Here is a 25,423-nt window from a genome sequence, read left to right as displayed (position 1 = left end):
ACACGAGATGTCTGTATGTTGTACATGAGCTGTCTGTAGGATGTACATGAGCTGTCTGTAGGATGTACATGAGCTGTCTGTATGTTGTACAGGCACACAAGTTCTCGACAGCTCAGTTCGACGTGATGCAAGAATATACTTATCTTGAGCTCGTCAAGTTCATCTGTAGCGGATCCTCCCTCAGACTCTCTGCTCTCCTCTTCTCTACCATCACAGCCCTCGTAAGTTCAGCTTATGTGTCGAGTCTATGTCCAATGGTCCTCCATATGTATTATAGTTGGGTAGAGCTGAAGAGATAAGTCAATCAGTTTAATCTGGGTCCGCTTGAAAATCCTATACTAACAATTTTGTGAAAACTCGTTAACACTGAGCAGGCTCCCTGAATCTAGATCATAATAACACTTTTTATCAACTGTGAAGGCACTTAGGATAGCACAACTCCTTACGAGCTGATTATCATTTTGACGATTCAAGGTTGTAGAATGCATTGAAAGAAGCAACAATCAGTTAGCAACAATCAATTAATTGTTTCATTCACACTCTTTCTTAGGATAGCACAACTCCTTATTCACACTCTTTTTTAGGATAGCACAACTCCTTATTCACACTCTTTCATAAAAGTGATGTTTTAGAGGCAACTGAAAAATGCAAAGAGTGCAGTACACAGCGTCTCCTACAGCGTGTATATTTGTTATGAATAGAAAAACAAATAGTTTTATCGTGAAGCTCTCGTTGCTAAGGGGAAGAAGCTTTCTAGCTTTGTCTGTTTCTGAGTCTTCATTGCCAAGAATTATAATCAGTGAGTCACAGGAAACTAATGTCCTGTTCGCAGAACATTAGTTTCTAGTGTGACATTTCGACTTTTTACATTTCTCGGTCGCATTGAAATCACCTCAGTATTTCGGTGATTTGTAATGAGTTAGTAGTCTAATTGATACGAAATTCCAGAACTATAATGGTAAGGTATCAAATGCCAAGCGACCAAGATTCTATAGTCCTACCTAAACCAGAAGTAGAGGAAAATAAAGCAGTACTACTGGTGCTAAGCTATCTAAGGCATATGATCAGATGGAAACACAACTCCTGATTTATCTAATGATTCAAAGTATTAACAACTCAATTATTGTCAGTTGTACACTAAGTGTGTTGGTCCTAGCAAATTTTGGATTTCACTGCAGGTTTTTTTGCTTTTAATGAAGGCATATAAAAACCTGTTGTTCAGTTAACCTTCCGTGATTGCTGATTGTGATTGCTCTGTATGTTGTTAACTAAAGGAGCTGACAGTCGTTTATTTATTCTCTGCTTGTATGTTACCACTTGTAATGTTACCTTTGTTGTTTTTACCAAATATACATGCACACCATTCTTCTACGTCATACTATCATTGCAGTTGTAATCGCATAATCGTTTTTTTAAAATCGTAGATGAACAAATACAAAGCGTTGTTGGCAAAGGCCAAGCTGGCTCGGGCTGATGAGGAAGCTGCCAAAGCTAAGGTAAGTTACTTCCTCTTGCTCTGTTCTCCTCAGGTATATAAGCCTAACCTGTAGTATGAACACTCAACATTCTTGTATTATATTGATCCATAGAAATTGTTCCTTTTAGACTAGGGTGTAAGGCTAGCACTTTTTAAAATTAAATAATATGAAAGATTGAAAGTGTGACTTGGAAGACTCCCAAAAAGTTAAAAAGAACGGCAATTTTCTGAACTGAATATTGATGGTATAGACAAGATTTAAATTTTTGGTGAGTCTAAGATTAAGATGTCAGTTCGAAAATATGAACACAAGTTGACGTGATTGTTGTTTGCGAAGAAATCTTAGTTTTAGGATGTACTTATACTGATGGATACTTCAACTTCTAGTTTCACAAAAACCTATATAAAAATTAGTGGCATTTGTGACAGCTTATCTTTTGTTATATCAGAAATTGGAGGAACCCGCTGACCTTCCTGTAAGTGAAACAGCTGCTGCTATGACCTCCTCTGGTGACGAGGACAGCATGGACTCTCTAATCGGTAATACATCTTCTGGTCATCTTATCTTAAGTCTGTCGCGGTATATTGAGAGTTTATTCCTTAGTGTATTCGTTGTTTTATGTTGCTGTTACTCTAAGGACGAAAAGGTGGATAGGCAATTCTTGCAAGTAAGAATATTTTTGTGTCGAGGCCAGATTTGTTAACAAGAAATTAAACCTTATTCCGTTGTAAACATATCTACGAACATAAGCTGGGGTGATTAAAATGTTGAATCATTGACGAATAATCATCTTTTGCAGATATATGACATATATTCTTTGTCGACACAGCTTACTTTTGTAGAAGGCAAATAAGTAAACATAAAACAGTCTAAACACCAAGTGATTACTTTTTAGGGAATCCTTTTACTTTGGTGAAGTATGAGGAGCTGAGATAAATGCGAGATCATCCTATGGGCAGTTGTAGTGTCCTTCGTATACCAGTTGCAATCTTAGCTCAAAGGTTGAATTATTCTTGAAAATTGACCAAAGTTGTAGGCGTGGAATTTCAACCCCACTTTCAATAAATTAATTCAACTGCATTCTAATGACTGGATTTTATCCAAATCTTGTAGTTTTACAGCTAAGATGTTTCCAAGATTTTAGACGAAGTTGAATGGTTATAAAAAAAGTTCAATCCTTCATTTGTTAACTTTGCTGATCCTGTAGAAATTCTAGGATTTACAATGAATCAAAGGAATCTTAGAAAACTTTTCTACTGGACATATTTTGTTCTTATATTATTCTCTACCGGACCTTGTTCCTGTGGCATTAGAACACACTTGAAATAACACATGGCTATTTGATGTAGGTCTAAATAAGATGTTTATTGACGAGGAGATCGATATGTTGGAGAATGAGGATGAATCACCGGAGCCTTCATTTGATGAAACGAATATAATTAGCACCTGGGTATGTTCATCAAACGATTTATTTTGTTATTTCACCAACAAAACTAGTCTAGCAATGTACTGATGTTTTTTGAGACATACTTTAGAGTCCCAACCAAGACTTGAAACATGGAGGCGGGTAGTACCTTTGCGATTGCATATATTCTTGTCCCCAAACTCGTAGTTTATGTTTGAAATGTTTGAACAGGTGGATGTCGCTGCGAGTTATGTGACATTCATAGACAAGTATGTGTTGCCGTCGGCTGTATTGAAGGACTATCTGCATACAGAACTCTGCCAGACGAGGTCACAGCTTTCACTGAGGTATTTGGTGTTTAGAGTTGCTTTCCCATGGCAGGTACTTGTAGGGATTCTGAATTAATTGGCCTGCGTTTTTTTAGCAGAATTCCATATTTTTGCTTCTCTCTGCATGAATTGAAAGTATATATTTTTTGAGCTATCATGCTTTCAGTCATATAGAAAATTACACCTTATACTCTTCTGAAATTTTGGATTCCCGGAGTGTTCATAAAAGTACCCTGAAAACTAGGGACAACAATGTAGTTAAAATGCTACAGTTGTGTCAGTCTCGAAGAGTCTGTCTGTAATATCATTTTTATAATTGGTTCTTTTTTCTCTGTCTACAGCCAACTAGCGGTGGTTGTCAAGTCCACATCCGAGCATATTGAAGATATTCAGTACCACAAGTTCTGCATGGCTGTCCGACGGCTTGTGCGACACATGATACAGAGGGGTGTTCTTGACCAGCCTGCTCAGGTTTGAAATTCAAAGGCTAAGAAGCTCTACGATTTCAAGATTTTTATGTAACCTCGATAGAAAGCTTGCCCCGGACCACATCTCAATGATAATGACCCATAGACAAACATGCATTTCTAGCCAAATCTCTATGTAGTTGGTTTGTCATTCAACTGCTAAATGCCATGAAATGAGATGCTATGTATGGAACAAAGATGGTATGATTTATCATACATGCTATGTTTATGTGTTGTCGTTTGTAGGAAAATCTTCTTCTCATGGTCGACTTGTTCCCAGACAACCTCATCAACTGGCCAGTCTATGCTCATCGTAACATATTATCTGTTATGACCGACATCATGCTTCATTGGCAATCTAGTCCGAGCTGGCATAAGGATCAGGTCGGTCTCGGTAACATAATCCAGCTAGCTATTACTATGCCATTGGCTCTTTCAGAATGTGACGAGTTTCGAGTGCCTCTGATGAACTTAAAAATATCAAGTTGAAAAAGTTAACCAGGAAAGCGAATTAATGTTACATTTTTGTTTTTTAGTTGATGTAGTGCGTGTTCATATTTTTGTATAACTGCTGCGTGTGTGAATAACCGCGTGATGAGACAAGTTCATGTTCGTTCTAGGTGGTTGTTGTCGACATGTGGAAACACTTTTTGAGCTCCATCCTGTCAGAGTGTGTCACAGCAGACCATGACAGTGACAAGATTGATGGTGAGTGTTCTAAGATCCATAAAAACACTCAGGGGAAATCATATTTCTAACATACCTACGTTTTAATCTCCTTTCAATGTTCACATAACATTAGACTTTGTCATATCTAGAGTAAGTTTGAGCAATAGCTTTAAGCATGACGATTCCTCAGCAATAGTATTCTCTACAGCCAAAGATAGTAATGTGAATGTAGTGTGCAAATATAAATCCAGAACCTGGTAGCTAGGTCTATTCATTCTATTATCATTCTTACTTCAGATATTAGATCTTAACTCTTTCTCTACAGAAGATTTTTGCCTGTTCTGATTGAATTGCCAAAAAATTATCGGCTGACATGTACCCAATGTTTTTGTTATGAAAGCTTATGAGCTTATGAGTTTCTGTCTTAAAACATCAAGCTAAAATATTTTGAAAGCAACAGGAAACTGCAGAAGAATCGATGCATTTGAAGGACATAGCCTTATTTGATTTTTTTAGTTTAGTTAAAAAACCGGCCGCCCAAGAAGAACGCCATTGTTTTCTCAGTTTGACCAAAGGCAGTCCCGTATTCTCAAATAAAAAACTATAATTATCAGAATTATTGGAGGTCTGGTTTTGAACAATTTCAGTATTGCATAAATTTGTTTAGAGTTTTTCTTTTCAGCCATTCCTAAACCAGAAACTGAAAATTTTAGAGACAATGACATTATGCTGCGAATTCTGAGTAAAAAGGAAACTAGCTGGTTCATTTTGACGAAATGATAAAACGATATCTTAAATCAATTTACTGTCAGAAAGAACAACCATTGGCAATCCATTGTAATATTGTCCATAGTGACCGAGTTAAATGACGCCTCACATTGTTTTGGTCATAGGTCCTGAAAAAGGACCAGGTGTTCCAAGTGTATCCGTTTGTATCGCAAGATCATATATTCCAATGCAATCTGGCACATTTTTAGAATTGCATGTTGTTCAATTAGCAGTCATATTTTCTTTAAACCATATACATGTAGCTAAACTAATAGGTGAGCGGCTAAGGATGTAGACTCAGTATTTCCAGGAAAACTAAATAGGCTAATGGATGATTATGTGAATGAAGGGAGTGAAATGCGCGCGGAGCCACAGGGAATAAAGGGGCTATGGGAGTGAAATGTAAAAAGATTATATTACGGGGCATGTGAACAAAGCAGTTCCTTGTGGGAAAAGTGGTAGTTACAGTATTAGGGGAAGATAACTCTTTGTGAATGAAGCTTCACTTTAAGCACAATGGGTGTTAGGAGTTAGATAGCTATTAGTAGAGGTGGGAGGAGGGCCGAGAAATGAGCTTCCTGGAGGAGTGGAATAAAAGACAGCATTGCGCCATCTGTGACAGTCTGTCTCTTTGTGTCTGCAGATGTGAACTTGGAGCATTGCCAGGTGATGCTTGCTCTTCTCTATTCACTCTCGGATGCCTCCAAGCAGCAAGTGTTTCTCTACCTTGCCAAGACTATCGTCACCGCCGTCGATATTCCAAGGTCACAGCTCATCTCCATGGTGCCCCTACCTATCACCAGACTGTGTCTTCTACTAGAGTACATGCTTTCACATCTTTCCACAGCTCCTCCTCAGCTCCTCGAACACGTAGGCTTGTTTTATATAATCGGCGTGTTTTACCGTCGCTGGTTTTGACTCTTATAACTGGTCAGAAAGTATTAGGTATTAGTTGTTTCAGTCTATATAGAATTAGTTAGCTGAAATCGTGGTGTTCTATTTATGGCATTCAGTAATCCTCACTTTTCTTGGTTAACCGAGGATCGGCTGTTGGACCGGTTGATGCCGGTTGGACCGGCATCCCAGCGATAAGTGAACTACGAGATTAAAACTAATTTTTAGAGTCTATTTATGAGCCAAATTTTAACATCAGAACATTTGCACTGTTTTTTTAAACATATTGTTTTTATTTCCTATATAATAAGTAAGTAAATTGAAGTTATCTTGATTGACTATCAGTTTATATTTTAACCTCAGTCCCAGTATTTTAAACCATAGAATGCACTTATTAGTGCAGGTGTAGTTTATCTGATCTGAAAATTCGTACTTGTGATTAATTGGGTTCAACGTGAGAAGGCAATCACATATTTGTAAATATATTTTGTATGTATATTTATGTATTTAACTTTTTTAATGTTTTCTTAATTAGTTTTCTTCACCAAACTTTTTTTTCAAGTACTGAAACCGTAAAAGGTGAGCTGCGATTTAGGGAGGAATTACTGTACTGAGGATGTATCTAAAGTTCTCTGAGCGAGTGATTTTCTGTGACAAATCTCATGCAACATGTTTGTTTCTCTCATAGTGGGTGCCCCAAACACACTTTGAATACTGTTATTAAGAGCAAACATCACTATTAATTTTATTGTAAATAATGCCAAACCTAATCAGTATTAGTGTAAACTCTGATCAGCGTTTGACCACTCCGTAAGTCTTAAAATGTTAAAATGTCTTAAATGTTGAGTGCTATATAGCCCTTAAATGTTGAGTGCTATACAGGGTTGGCTTGGTTTAAACCCGGTTTAAATCAGCCCGAAAAAAACCGGTTTTTTCGGTTTTTCATTATTTTTTGTGTAAAACATAATATTTTAAGCTCCTAGTGGTTCAAGTGTGATAGAAATGCAATTATATGTAATTAACAGTTGTGGAAGTTTATTTAGGACACAGTAGTAAATTGATGGCAGAGCTCAAGTTGGAACTACATGAAATCCTAGCACAATAATGAATTAGTGAATTTCATTTTCAATTTGTTTTATCAAGTGATATGATGATCTCTTTACTGATGAAATATAAAAACCATGTGAAATATACTAATCCAATCATCGTCTCTAATAATGAATAAATACTTTCTCAAGTCTAGCCAGTGAGAAAGGATTACTTATAATTAGAAATTGAAACAATAAAATCCTTTTGGGCAAAAGCTTTGCAAAGTTTGCAAACTAATATTTCATTTATTGGGCACAAGCCAAAGTAGTTGGATTGTTAGAATTCAGTTTATCAAGTTTGTTGTGTTTTGAAAAGTTTTGAAAGGCAAAGGTTTTAAGGCAAAACGTAATAGATGTGCTGTCGTAACGTGAGGCCACGCAGATAGGCTTAAAGCTCACGTAGCAAAATGTCAAGCTGAAAACACCAATTTCGACAGTGATGCTAATATTCAGGTGATAGAAGTTGAGTTATCTGCCACTGCTCCAAACACTAGCAATGCATCTGCATTATGCTCTGCTCTACACTACCACACGACTAATCACTTGGATTAAGATTCCTCATACATAGAACTGTATGTGAAATATTCACTTTATGTGATAAGATTTCTGCTCTGTATTTCATCAATCATTTGATTTAAGACTCATTCTGAAATTTCCATGTTTTCTCTCTTTTTTCCCATAACAACTCCCACAGTACCATTTTTAACAGATGGTTCCACATGTGTATGTTCAATACTCAATCATGCAGCTATAGTAAGTGATGTTAATTAGACTTACAATTGCAAAAACCTTGGTAAAATTATAAAAACCATAAAAACTGGTTTAAACCATAAAAACCGGTTTAAACCCAAAAAACCTGGTTTTTTTGTTTTTTTCATAAAAACCGTGGTTTTTTCCAACCCTGGTGCTATATAGCTAACATAGCAAGATAAGAAATGCAAGGTAGGAAATGCAAGGTAGAGCTGATTGTAACAATGTAACTAAAAACAAAACTGGCATTCAGATGTTAGATGTGTGGTGCCAAGAAACAATTTGTAGTTATGACTATATTCATAAACTAAAAAATAATTATACCAGTAGGTTGGTATCTTGTTTGCTACAGCATAGAATCTTTTTAAGAGGATACAAAGAATTTTCTTTTCTGTTCATCTCTCGTGTCCCAACTATATAATAATATAATATAGTCGTTAATGCAGCATTGTGTAACTTTCTATATCTATACATTTGGTTGTCGCTTGCTTATCTGTACATCGTAGTCGTGTTTTCTGTATCAGGTGAAGAACAATGTACTTGGTGAGGAGATAAAACCATTGAGCTTCCTTCCTGAAGGAAACCTTGAGCATGTCTATAGGAAACATGGTTAGTGTGTTACTCTGGACATTACCTCTCAGTACTGATCATAGAAAATGCTAACTTTTATTCTATAGTTTCGGTAGTTATGGAATAGTGATTCTGTAGTTATGGAATAGTGATTCTGTAGTTATGGAATAGTGATTCTGTAGTTATGGAATAGTGATTCTGTAGTTATGGAATAGTGATTCTGTAGTTATGGAATAGTGATTCTGTAGTTATGGAATAGTGATTCTGTAGTTATGGAATAGTGATTCTGTAGTTATGGAATAGTGATTCAGTAGTTATATAACAGTGATTCTAAAGTTATGGAATCCATCGTTTTTTTATGTCATCACTCTGTTTGCACATGCGCTCGTCCACGAAAAAGCCGCCATCTTTGTAGAAAACGATCGTCATTCTCTTGATTAATAGTATTGTTCAGTGTTGTTTTGATACTAAAATAAAAAGTTTGCAAACAAAAGCATTGTTTGCAATAATTAATTGCAGAAGCTTCATGTTTTTAATGATAAAGTTGTCCATAAAGATGGCAGACAAGGATAGAATGACGTCACGAAAAAACGAAGGATAGTGATTATGTAGTTATGGAATAGTGATTCTGTAGTTATGGAATAGTGATTCTGTAGTTATGGAATAGTGGTTCTGTAGTTATGGGATAGTCACTTTGCAATGACTAAGAATGATTCACATGCTTTCATCCCTGATTAGCTGATTAGTGCATGAAGAGGCATTCTAAATTTCTTCATCTAAGTGTTCTTCTTTTTAACACGCGTAAATTTTCTAACCATTCAGATAAAACTGAACTAGGAAATTCACAGCCTCCCAAGTTCTACACTCTGTCACTTAGCAGCTCGAGCATAGACAAGCCACCAGCCCTTGATTCTCTAGCCAAGACATGCCTCATGTCAGCTGACGATTTTGAGTTGCCTGACTTCTATGAACACTGCCTGAATGCAATGTTGGCTGGTTCAAGTCTCGACACCCTCAAACAGGTAATTGTGATGAGTTGATGACGAGTGATTGATCGAGAGCTAGTGAATCAAGTTGCAATGTATATTTTTGAGTTTAACATGTCTCATTGCAATGAAACCAATCTAAAATACTAGAGTCCAGTTTATTAGGGACTGTAATACTAGTTGAGAATTATGGAGCAAAATACATCAAGTGTCTATTCACTTTGGCTTGTTGTTTTTTCTCTCTTATTGTATGTCTGTGTAGGTTTTTGAGGTGTTGTTCTCCAGGTGTAGACAGATTGAACTATGTTATTGGCATGAGAACCTTCATTTTAGGTGCAATACAGAAATCTATTTGTCAAAGCTTTAGTAGTGGCTCTGATAAGTCATAACAGCGTGAAGAGATGCATCATTGTAAATTTACTTCTCACCATGTTAGATCATTGTTATTATAAAAGTACAGAAGCGTGAAAATGAATAATACATAAGGTCAGGTCTTTTCACTGGATGATTATCAAGAAAATAACCAATCTTTCCAGGCTTCTCTCTCTACCTTTTACTATTGTTAAGTTGATGACATATTGAGTGGCCTTGAAGCTAGTCTGCTTGAAGTACAAACCATCGATCAGAAAGACATTTTTGCCGAGTATAGACACCAATAATGTGGAAGATTCAACAATTTATATAATGAAGTATCGATTATTACATGGTGACTATTGTTTTTGTAGTTCAGAAACTTGTAGATTATATAACTAAATGAATATAGCGAAGTATAATTTGAGCGTCTCATTTCACTGCTGATCATATTTTTGAGCTGACCATTTTTGAAGTAATCAGCGATGAGTGTACATCTTAGCTGGGCACTTGATCATAGGAAGCTGGGGCTTCCTGAGCTAGGATAAATAATACCTTGTAAATGAGTGATAAGAAAATCTCTAACCATCTTGGGTGTTGTCTTGCCTTACACTCTGTTCAAAGAAATTGGTTTAGTTTTGTAAGTTTTCATATGAGTTGTTGTTTGTAAATTCTGGTCAGAAGTGTTGTGGCCGAAATTTTAGTTTTGTGATTTGAAGGCAGGATCACAAAGACGGCAAACGTGTAAAAAACTGCTTTAATTTGTCTAGGCACAAACTATTTTTTGAAGTTAATAAATTCAATTGCATGGCTGTAATAGGGTAAGGCCATATACATAGATTACATTAAACAGCTGTGTAACATATTACATAATTGTTTGTTGTTTTTATTATTCGTGACTTGCCTTTATTCACTCTCAATGCACTGAGCTGATTCGTCTGGTTGTCTTACTATTGTCTTGCTTTTAGAAGAAGAAGACGTCAGCTTTGGATAGCTGCGCTGTTCACTACCATATAAAAGTAGTGTGGAGGCTGTTGGGACTCCTCCCTCCACCACCCGCTTTCCTTCTTCAGATGACAGGTAAGCCTTAACGTCATTGGCCATATAGCACGCCTTTAAAAGGAGTTGTCTTACTTCGGTGTGCGAGTTCCCAGATCTGTGTTTTGTAGACGTGTCGTCACTGAGGACCCAAGTAGCTGCCTTGCAAGCTGTTAGACTCTCTCCAAGGCTTCGGAATCCTTCGTATATCACCTGGTACAAGGTAAATGTCTGGTGTATGTATTTTACTTTGAAACTGTGTATATGTCTGGGTATATGCTATATATTACAGGTAGATGTACACATCATTGTCAAGGTAAGCAAGGTAGATGTCAGGTATGAGGTAGAGATACACTTTCTTGTATTGATGCATATGTACATATATATATACGCATATGTATATATATGTTATAGCTATGCCTCCTGGCGTTGCTCAGGTATTAAAATTCAGCTTATAAACAATGAGAAGTGATGAGATTTGCTTACCACTTGCTGGCAGGCAAGTCTCCAGCAAGTGGCAGGTTATTGCCAAGTGGCCTGGCACATTGCCAATTGTGGAAAATTCCACTAAGGTAGTTACTAAGCTTCAAATGCCGGTAGGCAATGACATTGCGTCAGCATTGTTGCCCAGCTAGGCTATTCTATTAATAGCTATAGCCGGAATGCAGACAGATATACGACATACAGACATACTTTGAGAAATATATATATAGAAGACTAGCTGTACTACCCGGCGTTGCCCGGGTAATAAAAATAACATATAACAACATTTACCATTCTTACTTTCAAACTACATATCATGAGAGAAGTGTTTTGTGTAGTTGAAATAAATTAAGAGAAAAATGAAAACAACTGTAAAGATTTTAAAACTTTTAAACTTTTTAACTTTCAAGCTATTAGCCTGGCACATTGTCAATGGAAAATTGCAGTAAACTGCTAGGCTTCTAATGAAGGTACTCCATGACATTGCATCAGCATTGTTGTCCAGCTGCGGTTATTCTAATAATAGCTATAGCTAGAATGCAGACAGACATACGACACACGGACATACTTTGAGAAATATATATATATATATATATAGATAGATGGATGGATATATATGTATAAATAACTGGAGTATCGGATTAGGTTAAAGTTACTTTCTCAGGTTGATGTTTATCTCTGGAGTCACGACAGATCCGTTTTGTGCTTCTATACTCTTCAGGTTACCTGTCGTGACTCCAGAGGGAAACGTCGACCTGGACAAAGACAAGTAACTTAAACCTATTTCAAAACACCGAGTATTTATAACACTCCATACTTTTCACAGCGTGGAGTGCTGTTAGGCCTGACTACTTATCTATTTTATGCATGTATATACGGTGCGCCTGCAACATACAATTTTAATCTGTTCTAGGGTTGGCATCGTTTAGCGAAAATTTTGTATAGAGGGCTATAGAAACCCATAGTAATTATATAATGCAAACATTCCCTTGTTAGAAATATCAAAATTTTACCTAAATGTATTTTACATACATTTTTAATATGTAAAATTATTACATACAAATGTAATAATTTTACATATTAAAAATTAGTTACTTGAATGATTTTGGTTTACTAAACACACACTAAAAGGTAAGTTTTAGTACATGCATGTACATATTTTTACTGAATTTTACTGAACTTCAACTTTTTTATCGCTAAAATGTTATCACATCAGTTTCCTGCTCTTTTTCTCTATAACGTTTAGCCAACCTTTTTAAAACCTTTTTCAACGCAATGTGACAAGAAAGCTTAAACTATGCTGTTCTCGTAATGAAGTGGATTTTTGTTTGAAAATTAAGAAAAGTTGTCTGATCCCTGACTTTCTGCTGAAGGGATCGCAACTCAAATTTTGCTTCTAGTTTTGAAGGGGAATATTTCGTACCACTTTTCTTCACATGAGGAATGCCGAACTGAGTTAAATTGGTCATCGTATCCCTTTTCGGCGTTGTTAGAAAGTTTTCGGCAAACAGAATATCGGCGATTTTATTATTTCGGTTTTATTATTCCGGTTTTATTATTTTATATATTTGAATATCGAACCATTTCGTTGTTAAATTCATATGGCAAAACAGGATTCACATGGTGAGGATGACGAGTCATCATGTTCATTTTGTAAAGCAAAAAATCATAACTGGGTCATCGTAACCCCAAGGTGCACTGTATATGCTTTGTATATCGGTGTACACCATTCTTTTTTGAGCAAGAGGGCACGTGCCTTTATCGAGATGTAAGGTAGGTGTGCTTAATCATGTAAGTTGATGATTGAATTCAGTTTGGCGATTGCAGGAAGCACTAAAAGATACATTGGAACCTGCTGAAATTGACGGGCTGATTGATAGTGTCCTGAGTAGAACCAAGACTCCCTGGTTTGAAGTGGAGATAACTCTGCACATTCTACAAGCTCAGGTACTCAACTCTCTACATGTTGACTGATTTTCCGGAGAATGGTTAATCAAGAAAGACTAGTGTGTTTAATGTTTAATAATGAGGGTATATTTCTAGATGGCAACACTCACATTTGCGAGCCAGGGAGAGGTAGTAGAGGCAGAGAATTTGCCAGGCTTCCACACAATAGTGGTGCTAGACGCAGTGCTCTCACAGACCCATGCTCTCATGGACATGCACATGGAGGAGCTTCGAGCTGCCCAATCAACAGGTCTGTTTTTTCTCTATCTTATAAAATAGTCGTCTTTTATAAAATAGTTTTGGCATTTTCATTCTCGGTTTGCTGACCTATGTTAGTTTAAAGAATGAAAATTATTATTATAGTAATTATAATACAAATAATGGTATCAACAAGATGAATAACCACAAAAAATATAATGAAAGTAACAGCCATAGTGTTATTGGAACTCCTTGCATTAGTAATACATAATGATAAGTCTAGAACATTCCATCTAGGTAAAGGCTTCTTTTAGGTGTGCAAGCTCTGGTTCGTGGGCCGCTAGAATCTATCATGGAGATGAAAAAAGTGCATTTGTCACCGCAAAAAAAATCTTTGAGTCGGGATATTTTTTCATATCTAGACACAATCTATTAGCCAATTCAAGAAACAAAAAATCATGACATTTTGTATATACTGTACCGTGTTTTTGACAAGAAATGATTATAAATTAATAACAGCTTTTATTCTGAGATGACAATTGACACATCTTTCATCGCTTTCCGATTATCGGTAGAATGACCTTCCAATAACACATTGTTTCCATATGTTCTGAATATGTCTGTTTTTCATTATGTTATATATATATATATTATATATATATATATATACTATATATATATTATATAGTACTTATTAGCAATAATTTCCTTTCAAAAATAGAAATTTTTTTCAAATATTTTTGAGTCTTTTTTATGCAAAACAGGAGATTGCCCCCATTAGTCGTATAGACGAATAGGCAAGCGCTGATTTAGGTTATCTAACCTGAGTTCATTATTTAACATCTGCACTTGCAATATCAGCAGTAAAAACCCAGACTCTTAATCAGAGGGAGCAAAGGATATTGAAGGGATGAGTAACATTTGCTAGGGCTGCCGCTTTGTGAAAACCATTGTAGCCCGAAAACCTGGCTTTATTCACTTGATGGTATTTTCATTAGGGAGTTGGCTCAACAATTTGTTTTGTATATTCAATGGTTTTATAAAGCCTTCATATGTGATCACTAAATATTATAGGATTTTCTTGCTCACTGCACTGAATTTAAAGTAATATTTTCAAGCTCGTGAACGGAAAATATGCAAGTCGACAGTCTCAGTCATTAAATATACTGATATACTGGAGCAATATGTGATGTCAAGCAAGTTCGTTGTTCAGTTTTAATTCAATTTTATTAAAATTGAACTTTTATAATTAAGCAAGTATAAAATGGCACATGTTTCATCCTGGCTTTCTTAAACATGAGTTGATATATTACTCTTTAAAGTGCATCACTTCTACTTCATATCTTGTGTGTACTCTGAGTTGCACCGTCAGTGAGGCTGGGTGCTCAACTGGCTCTGATGTCATTTTAGGATCTGAATATGAGGAATCGAAGCAGCTGGTGTTTAAGAGGGCTGCCGACAACCTGCAGCCTGCCCTCCTACTCATGCTTGGTTCCTTCACAGAGTTCGTCAGGTATAACCAGATAAACATGATAGAGCTAAGGCTTGGTTGTGCCATAGCTGTATAGCTTCACAGAGTCTCGTATCAAAAACTGGAAACAAAAACGCCTGTTTCCAAACAAACCCGATTGACATACTGATCTCTAATGGAATATTCATACCTCGCTCTCAACATCTCACTCTTTTTTGCATTTACTTTACGTTTTTTCAAAAAGTTATTAGTAGTTTTTTTGTAGGAAATTTTGTACTCTTTCAATTGGTGTATGATACAACAATCAATTTTAAAGCGACTGCCAACGGGAGTAATTTTTGTTGGTTAATGTTGCGGCCTCTCCATTATACCTTAAATAAAAATAGTAGGCGCGGCCTGTTTGGTTGGAAATGAGCGAGCTCCCATATACGCTTCCGTTGGTCGCGGGACTCTGTGAAGCTATACAGCTCTTGGTTGTGCTGTGCATGACATCAAGCTAAACCTGTCAAATATCTCTGGGCTGTTGAAATTGACAGACTGCAATGGCAGTTTGAGATGTCACTTCATGTATTGAGACAACCTGTAATAATGCAACAATTTTCTGACATTTCTGTGCAGCAGTAATTAATATGCCCCCGAAGTTATGTAGCAGTATCCAAAAATATGGCATAAGAATGCTAACTAGCCCAATTTTTGGCAACTAAAAACTTGCTTATTTCGGTGCAACACTCAAATATGCTGTAAAAATTGTTCATAAAATTCTTTCTTCCATTATTTCATGTAGATTACTGTTCTTACTATTACTATTAACTTCTGGTTGACTGCCATAAATTGGTGGTTTAACTGGTGGTGGTGCTCTGAATTAACTGCTGCCTTATAATTTACACATTTCTATAGGCAAATTAAAGTACAGTCAAACATGGATAACTCGAACTTCAAGGGACCGAGCAAAAGTGTTCGAATTATCAGAGCGTTCAAGTTATCAGAGCACTGTCACAAGTCCATATATTTACTTATTTATTAGTAGATACATGTACATATACAAACTATAATATAAATCAAAAGCACAAATGGCTTGTTTCAAATTAAATGCTTCTAATGTAAAGTTTAAAACGGTTTCATGAAAAAGTATAGAGATTTTTCTATCACTTGAGATTGGTTTGTTGTTTGAGGTGATGTTATTGCCAGGATGTTTTTCAGATTGACATTGGCAAAACTTGATCGTTGTTAAAATGCTCAAAAGAAAAGACATTTTTTTCTTTTGGGGTTTTACCCACGATCAATTTTGCCGTTTTTTCTTGAAGTTTATGCAGATTACCTTACTTTACCTGGGATTCGTTAAGAGCAACACTCCGAGGCAGTTCAATTAGAAGTTTTACGGTACATTCTATATCACTCACGCTTTTTTAATAGATACTTATTGAATGTACACACGTATTCTGTGTTTAGGTCAAACGATGAATAGTTTTTTGTAGCTCAGACAACGTATACGTTTAATTACAAGAATTTTTAAGATGTTTTAAACATTCAACATTCCGACGTTGATTCAACACGGAATCAACGTCGGAAAACTATTCATCACGGGCTAGCTGGGTTACGCCATGCACTCAAGGATTTTCGCCACGCACATACAAAACAAAAACAACATGCGATTTTTGTTTTGTATGTGCGTGGCGAAAATCCTTGCACGCGTGACCCGGCTAGCCCGTGCTATTCATCGTATCGCAGTATAAATCAAATTTCACCAAACTTTTAGAAAAGTCGTTGACAAAAATATTTTGCCGATGGTGGTAATAACGACGCTTATGAATTACGAAAAGATGAAGTTTACCTCTATGGCTTTGAATAAAGTGATTTTCTAAAGCGATAACAACCATTTCGGTAGCTGTTTTGCAAAAAAACAGTTCGAATTAACAGTGTTGAGTTCGAGTTATCTATAGCAATTTATCATTACGTGGGAACGGACCAAAGAAACCGTTCGAATTAACCATGTGTTCGAGCTATCCGTGGACGAGTTATCCATGTTTGACTGTATTAAAGTTTCACACATCGGTAGAACTTTAGTATAATTGCATCTTAGTTATATACAGACACACCTCATTTGTTCATACTAACACAGACTGATCCATGTCTGGACATTGAAAAAGTCTGGACATTGAAAATTGAGTATTTGACAGCGCTGTATATTACACAACCTATATTGTCACACACATACGTACTCCTAGGCTACAATATTTATATACAGTATACATGAGAAAGTAAAATATGGTTATACCTGTAATAGGGTAATATATATTTATTATAATATTAATAACAGTGATAATAACAAACAATGATTACAGTACATGTACAACATTTTGGTAGAAAATTCACAAGCACGCGTCGCTTGTGTTGTCTGTCGTAAGACACACACGGAAACTTTGTACTAGAATATTCCTAGGCTAACAATTGTCCAGACAATTGAGTTGAGTCCCAAAAGCGGCGAGTCGGCTGTAGCAACTTGTTATATGACAATGGCGGCGGGTCGACTAGTACCCTGCCCTTATAATACAGGTTGTGATAGCACACTTTAGTAGCCTTAGGCATAACATGCTCTCATTACGACAGGTCGAGCATGCTGCACCAAGTCAGTGATTCGGCTAAACATAAGTCGGCCCTTGCTAGCCTGCTCTCCCTCATCTCCGTCACAGATGACGTGTTCAAGATGTACACGGTGGATCCAAAGGAGATGGCTACTGTGCTCAAAAGTTGGAGATCTGATACTTTCTTTCAGTATCCCTCTCTTGGTGACTGGGTAAGTCGGTTTTGCCTTCCTCATTGTCTATTCTAGTCGCACTTGTGACACTTGACAAAAAAATGTGTCGGCATTCAAAAGAAGGTCCAAATCGGTTTCTTCAACTTGCATGTAAAAGAGGACCTGTTTTCATAGCCTTGGAATCTCACAGCACATAACAGGTTCGCTTTTTCTTATATATTCTGACAGAGCATATATAAAGGTTGTCAAGCTTAAAAAGATTACGTTACAAGATTACAAAGTATTCTTCCAAAGATTGTACAAAAGATATACCGTAAGTCCTCATGCTCAAGCCGCGCGGCTTGTGCTCAAAAACAGATGACTCACGAAGTAAAAAATAACCCTCCAACAAGCCGTCTGTGGTATCTAGACGCTCTTACCAACAAGCCGCATATGCCCACAGACCACGGCTAACGACTGATATTTTGTCATCCTTGGCTCTTTCGGGAGCGAAAGTGTTGAAACGGGTTTCGCTATACCCCCGTCCTCTTGAATAAGAAAAACTGTTTTGCACTCAGTTTGGACCATAGTTTCTGCTTCAATGTCAGCAGGTATTAACAAGCTCCCAACCACTTGTCTCTCACTCGTGTGTCACGAATTCATCTCCACTTAAAGTGATAAATTCTTCTTTAGTTTAAAGTATTCCATAAACATGACCTTGAAAATAAACGAGTCGGTCGCCAAAATCCCCGTACATAAATGTGTATCATGAATGCGATTCTATGGTTATAGCGCGGGAGCTGAGTAGAGACCGCATTTATCGAGAAGCCACCCTGAGCCCCACGTAAGTTTTAAAAGAATGGCCTTAAGCCGCTGTCTATGACCTTGAATCAGAAATCGCGCCCAACAAACCACGCGGCTTGAGCATGAGGGCTTACGGTACATACCTGATCTTTGTACTAGCCGTATGTTAGTTTGCATGCATGCGTGCTATCGCAACTGATAGTATGTGGTGACAGGTGGTAAGTGTGCATGAGCAGTTTATGAGGCTGTTTGGTAATGAGTTGACTGCAGAAAAAGTTTCCTGCGGCAGACATTGTAATACATAAATATAGATCATTCATATCGCCCAAGTTATCTGTGCCTGTTCAAGTTTGACCAATCATATCATTCAGAAATGGATTACCTTGAACCCTTCATTACAGAAGAGTTTTGCGCAAGGTGATAACGCTTCCGAAGCATTTACCAACGCTGTTATTCTTGGCCATTGCTGCACATTGAGTGACAGAGGAGCTGATTGGTCAACAGTGCTGCCTCTCAGGCACCTGCAGATGACGCTGATTAAGATAGCATCTGATCTCGGCAGGTCTGTACTCTAGCTCTTCTTTCTACTTTCAGGCTGTTTTTATTAGAGGAAGTAAAGACTGTCAGCTTATAACGATTGCTTAATTTGTCTGCTTTTGTCTAACTGGATGAGTAGGAGATTATAATAGAAGGGTCTATTTGCTATTACAAACAACATTAAATTACATCGTTGTATTATATTACAACAGACAATTACTATATTCCTGTGTCTGTTTCAAGCTGGTTCCCAGCGCTGGATTCTGCCAATGAGCTTTGTCGAACTCTGGTACCTCTGTTGTTTGATGGAAGTGTCAACTCTGTATCTATCGACCATGTCATGTCCTGTCTAAACCAGGTCATAGGTCAGGCAAGGGTAAGTCTCTCGTTTCCTTCTATTAACTAGTCAGTTGCTTATGAACACACAGTAGCCATTTCATCAGATCAGATTTATGACTAGTGGTTGTTATTGTGCTGTAAGAGTGAACAGCAAGGTGCTCTTTAGTTGGCAGTATTTAGTGGAAAAGATGAAGCACTTAAGTTTTCTATTAATATATGGGATTTGTATGCCATTTTTATACGGTTTTCATTCCATTTCTATTCGATGTCTTTTCACCTATGCTGTCTGGTCTGGTACTTAGGTAAAGGAGGAGAAATACTTATACCTGATGCGCCACTGGCACTCTACAATGCTCTCACTCCATGAACTCTCTAGCTGCCTCAACTCGGAAACCTGCTCTCAGCTTGTCCAACTCTTCTCTTTCTTCTTTCACTCGTGTCTAGAGGAGCAGCCTGCTTGGCTCTGCAGATTCTACACGGACAAGGCTGGTAAGTATTTATTCCTCAGGAATGAGAACTAGGATGCGTTTCTTGCCATATCGCTAGAATGGGATTACATTTTTATAGGTAGAGATGGCTAGCAGGTGTTCATGATTAAATCTGGATAGTGGGTGCTTGTTAGGCAAGGCTAGCAGGTGCTTGTTAGGCAAGGCTAGCAGGTGCTTGTTAGGCAAGGCTAGCAGGTGCTTGTTGTTGAGCTAGACTAGCAGGTGCTTGTTAGGCGAAGCTAGCAGGTGCTTGTTAGGCAAGGCTAGCAGGTGCTTGTTGTTGAGCTAGACTAGCGGACGTTGATGTGTGGCTAGACAAGGTACTAGGCGTTCATGTTAAAGGAAGCTAGGACAGCTCTCTTAGTTAGACAAGGCTAGTAGGAATTGATGATGGGAGATGATGCTTGCGCTTGGTTGTGCATGTGATTGCTTCTGGTTCAACTACAATGCAACCGTTGATTTGACGAGGCTGATAGTTGCTCCTTACTAAAGATCTGTTTAGTTCCGTTTAAACTTTTGTTTTTTGTTTCTTGTAGACTTGGCAGACCTTCTGCTAATCACTGGCATGCCAGGTTGCGCTGACATAAAGAGCATCAACAGAGTCCTGAAGATATTCGCCAGTCTTATTTCCCTTGCCGACTCTAAAAAGGACAACATGTATTCCAAGCTTCTCAAGTCCTTGAACAAACTCTCATCCATCAGAGAGCCTGTAAGTTGCTCTTATCTGGAGCTGTATTATCTTTGGTAAATGGTCTCCAACGATGTGTGACTGAATTGGATGGCTTTGTTGATGTCATTGTTACCCGAGATTGGTGTTGGCTGTTTTAGTAATTGCGAGTATCTCAGCGAGTATCTCAGCGATGTCAAATATTACACTGCTCTTCTTAATGAACTAGTTTGGAGTGGAAAACTTTTGATGATAAATTGACATATGATTGCAGGTGCTTTGTGAATGGCTTCAGAAGATAATTATGGCCACTCCAGGAGAGACGGAGAACACAGACTTGGAGTCGCAGATTGACAAAAATGCTCTTCTTTTGCACACTATTGCAGCCTACATGGTGAAAGATAACAGGTGTGATTTGGTTTATTTTGTTAGCTGGATGCTCCTTTATTTTTGATTTCATACTGTCTCTGATTTTTCACTTTGTCAAGTAATAGTTGGTCTATTTTAGCTTGATTGACCAATCTGTTCCCAAGGCTATTCTGCGATCTTTAACAACAGTTTCTACGGGTGTACTCCATCAGACCCACAATGCTCAAGGCTTCCAAGAGCTTATGCTTATTATGTCAACTCTCGCTAAATCTGGAGGTATCGTCTTTTTACGTGTGATTGTTTTATGCTCTGAAAGAGTCGCTTGGCTTTAGTGAAGCTAACACTTTGTTGACTGCACTTTGATCTATCTTTGCCTACAAGATTGTAGGTTTATCACCATGTACATGTAAGTCATCATCATGCACACCAGAAAGCAGCTGGCCTGAGTTTGTCTGCGCAGTAGTGCATTGAGAATCACAGATCTCAGTCAAACCATAGCTTTTGATCTTCTCTCGTACAGATTTTTCAACAAATCTGACTTGGCATACCAAGTAATTTCCCACGGCCGAACTTTTGGTCGATGAACATTGGGCTGAAGAAGTGTAGTAGCAGGCAATCCTTGAAGGAACCGATTTGATTTAGATGTTTTTTGCAGAGGAACTTTAATAAAAAGCAATAAAATTTAGTACATTTAAATATACATGTATCTTAAGTTTGTTGTAGGTTAATGTAGGAAAAATCAACAAAAAAGATTAAATATTGTGAGTGTTTGCTATCAGAACATCTACTTGTTCCTAAGACTCGTATTTCTAGATAACTCATCCGAGTCTCTTATTCATGATCTGATAGTTCTATTTAACCTTCAAACAATAATTTTCTTCTTTTTCGTATTAATATAATTTCCATGGTCTTTAATCTATATATAAATTTCAAAGTCTGTGTATAGCTCAGTTTGTCCAGCTATAGCTATTAAAATATTGGAATGAAAGATCCGTTTAACTGAAGATTTGATCTCGGAACCTCTCATTCACCAGGCAAATGCTGATGGGCAAATGATGGATTCTGTGGGCGATATAGGTCGCTACGTGGGTGAAAATACGCTACCGCTCTCTATTACGGCACAACGTAATTTGATGCTTGCTCTCAAGTGAGAGAAATTAGTCACATGTAGTTATTATTAGTAAGCTTACTCAAATTAGCCATTGGCCATGTGCCAGGCTAATAGCAAGGGGCAGGCACTTACATTACCTGTCATTGTTTATAAGCTGATTTTAGTACCCGTGCAACGTTGGGCATTTCGCTAGTTATAAATATTCACCAAGCCAAATGTTCATTCAATTAAATGTTCATTAGGCCAAATTAGGTCAAAAGTGTGGATACCATAATTTCCAACATAGAACATCTTAAGTTTTTCAAACAACACAGCTTTGTGAGTTGAATTCAACTTTATCAATGGCAGGTTAAAGTAAGTTATGTCACACATTGTTATCATCAACTCCATCTTCAAATGTGCATTGTCTACTCTTTCCTTCACTCAACTCCACCTTCAAATGTGCATTGTCTTCTCTTTCCTTCACTCAACTCTACCTTCAAATGTGCATCGTCTTCTCTTTCCTTCATTCAACTCTACCTTCAAATGTGCATTGTCTACTCTTTCCTTCACTTAAGTCTACCTTCAAATGTGCATTGTCTACTCTTTCCTTCGCTCAATTCTACCTTCAAATGTGCTTTGTCTACTCTTTCCTTTACTCAAGTCTACCTTCAAATGTGCATTGTCTACTCTTTCCTTGACTCTGCTCTACTTTCAAATGTGCATTGTTTTCTCTTTCCTTCACTATGCTCTACCTTCAAATGTGCATTGTCTTCTCTTTCCTTCACTCTGCTCTACTTTCAAATGTGCATTGTCTACTCTTTCCTCCACTCTGCTTTACTTTCAAATGTGCGTTGTCCTCTCTTTCCTTCACTCAACTCTACTTTCAAATGTTCATTGTCTTTTCTTTCCTTCACTCTGCTCTACCTTCAAATTGGCATTGTCTTCTCTTTCCTTCACTCTGACAAGGCAATTAACACCTTTTGCTGATTCTTAATTTACTAGTTCAATTTGTTCATATAATTGAGGTTTTTAAATTGAGTTTTTTACATAGTTTCATGAAATTCATTTTTAAAATTCGATCTGTTATTTTTAAAATGGTAATTTATTATTTTGTGCTTAGTGTTAAATTGTATAAAATATCATGTATACATATATGAATATATATTTCCACATACAACTGTTTCAACATTCAAACAGATTGTTTGATTGAATTAACTGCATCGTTCTAGGTTTGACTGTATATTTAGGCAAATGATGAAATAAAACAATCTTTTCTTGACAATAAATATACAAATTGCAACTTCCAACTGTCAGTGTGTAGACATGTGGTGCTATTCACAGGTTGACTATATTGTTGACCATTGTAGAGGTTGCTAGTTTCTTCTCAGCTATTATTCAGTGGCTCGACAGCTGCATTCCTTACCTCTCCAGTGATGCCGCCAATGACAAGCACTCGCTTTACATTGAGCTTTTTAGCTGCCTCCTTTCTTACATCAATGAGGTCTTGTCCGCTCTCAAGGGAAAGTAAGTTATTTAACAATGTTGTATGTTACTCAACGTGAATATAAAAATACTGACTGTATCAAGCTTCTAGGCATAGACAATCATTTACGGTTCACAAGCCATGTTGACATTATCATCTAAAAAACTGGATTGTCAACCCCTGCTATAACTCAGCTCAGAAAGATAGGTGTAAAACAAAAAGGCCCATCACACTTTCACCAGAATCGTATGTTGTCCATTTTCTCTTAGACCACTCGTAGCTGATATTCCTTTGTATCAAAAATTGATGAAGAAAAATTAGAACCCTTTTAAAAATTATGTGTTAGAGTTATGCTACCTGATATGAACAATTACGACCAGCGTCTAATCGCCCTTAATGCTGAGGAACTACAATGTAAATGTGTTTTTAGATATTTTATGTTTAGAATACTCAAATCAATCACTAATTTGCCTGATCATCCATTAGCCTACATTCCTATTTCTCCCAAAAATCACTGCACCTTATACCAGACATCAACACCTTACTAATTTACACTATAGATCAGAGTTATGCAAAAAAGACTCTTCCAATGCAAATAGTTTACTTTACTATTTTTTTCTCATTATGTAATATGCTTTAAATGGCATTGTGACCAGTGTGAACAGAACTAATATCTATTTAATGCCAATGTTATTAGTGCCAAGTGCCATACTAGGAGCTTCCTAGTTTCTAATGCGGATAAAATTGCCTTCAGTTTTCTTAGTGTTGTTACAACGTTTGAATGGCTGACCTGCGATTCCCTGTATCAAGAACTTGTTTACTCTATGTACTCTCACACCACGTGAGGAAGTTGTCTACTCTATGTACTCTCATACCACTTGAAGAAGTTGTCTACTCTATGTACTCTCACACCGCTTGAGAAAGTTGTCTACACTATGTACTTTTCTACCACATGAAAAAGTTGTCTACTTTATGTATTCTCACACCGTTGGAGGAAGTTGTCTACTCTATGTACTCTCACACCGCTTGAGGAAATTGTCTACTCTATGTACTCTTACATTGCGTGAGGATGTACGGTTAGAGCAGAAGGAATATTGTTTCTATTTTTGTTACCTCTACATCACCGTTAGCTCACATTCACTCAATATAGGCAGTAGGAAATAGCATTTCTTACGAAGCATATTAAAACCCAAATGAAACATGGCAGCCTTCATTGTCGCTGTTCGCTGTCATGTTTCTCAAGAAGTTTATCAGTTACACAGTTTAGGGGTTGACAATAACCTTTATGATTGGTCAGGCGTCATGATAATCTTTGGTAACCTGTGCAGGTCTGTAGATAGCAACAAACCTCCCCTTGATGAATTGTCGGCTGACGAGGATGAGGAGGAGCTGGCGGAGAGAGCGGCTGCTGCTGCCACTGACACAGCAGCCCTCGACAAACAGTTATGTACCTTCGTCGAGACACAGAGAGATTTTAAACAGCAGCATTGGTAGGTTGGCTTTTAGTGGCTGGCTGTCTGCATTGAGGCTAAGGAACTGGCTTTTTAGGATTCGGATGCTCCGAAAACCTTTGTTCAATCATTCTAGTTAGCTGGTTTATTTATCGGAATTGTCTAAGGCATTGACATAACTAGCTAATGAACTGATTGCTTTTTGCTGTGTTCTAGTCATCTTTGACCACGTAAGATAGAGCTTTCATCTAGGATATAACAATACATTTTTGTCTAGCATAAAGTTCATATCATTATATGTTGGTAAATAGTAATAATTTCATAGATGTATGTAGTTGGTGTAGGGCCTATGCGAAAGTATTGTTTTTGTAATTGATTCAGACCTGTTTTTCATACTTCATATGCTCTGGTGCAGTTTTCCTTTACACTTTGTATTTACATATATTTGATAGATCTTTAAAAGAACGTTATCATAAAATGTGGTCAATGAGCAACCTTGATGATGATGAAAAATAATGGGAATTATGAACGAGTTGATTTAATATTCACAAATATCGTCATTGGTC

The 25,423-nt window shown here is 37.2% G+C and overlaps 1 protein-coding gene across 1 annotated transcript in view; it reads left to right on the top strand.

Annotated features, from left to right (window-relative positions):
- Positions 1–25,423, top strand: part of LOC137388469 (E3 ubiquitin-protein ligase UBR4-like) — a 61,139-nt gene that overhangs the window by 12,677 nt on the left and 23,039 nt on the right. Inside the window, 26 exon segments of the mRNA XM_068074956.1 lie at positions 93–221; positions 1,425–1,496; positions 1,927–2,017; positions 2,828–2,928; positions 3,115–3,230; positions 3,554–3,683; positions 3,926–4,063; positions 4,300–4,387; positions 5,760–5,986; positions 8,373–8,463; positions 9,241–9,440; positions 10,724–10,835; positions 10,925–11,016; positions 13,104–13,223; positions 13,320–13,473; positions 14,832–14,934; positions 17,500–17,690; positions 18,848–18,992; positions 19,211–19,343; positions 19,609–19,795; positions 20,331–20,503; positions 20,736–20,869; positions 20,970–21,106; positions 23,291–23,447; positions 24,735–24,897; positions 25,074–25,087. Coding sequence (XP_067931057.1) covers positions 93–221; positions 1,425–1,496; positions 1,927–2,017; positions 2,828–2,928; positions 3,115–3,230; positions 3,554–3,683; positions 3,926–4,063; positions 4,300–4,387; positions 5,760–5,986; positions 8,373–8,463; positions 9,241–9,440; positions 10,724–10,835; positions 10,925–11,016; positions 13,104–13,223; positions 13,320–13,473; positions 14,832–14,934; positions 17,500–17,690; positions 18,848–18,992; positions 19,211–19,343; positions 19,609–19,795; positions 20,331–20,503; positions 20,736–20,869; positions 20,970–21,106; positions 23,291–23,447; positions 24,735–24,897; positions 25,074–25,087 — 3,398 coding nt within the window.

The sequence above is a fragment of the Watersipora subatra genome, chromosome 2, assembly GCF_963576615.1.
Source record: "Watersipora subatra chromosome 2, tzWatSuba1.1, whole genome shotgun sequence".
NCBI classification, from domain to species: Eukaryota; Metazoa; Bryozoa; class Gymnolaemata; order Cheilostomatida; family Watersiporidae; genus Watersipora; species Watersipora subatra.
This window is presented reverse-complemented; position numbering and strand designations above follow the sequence as displayed.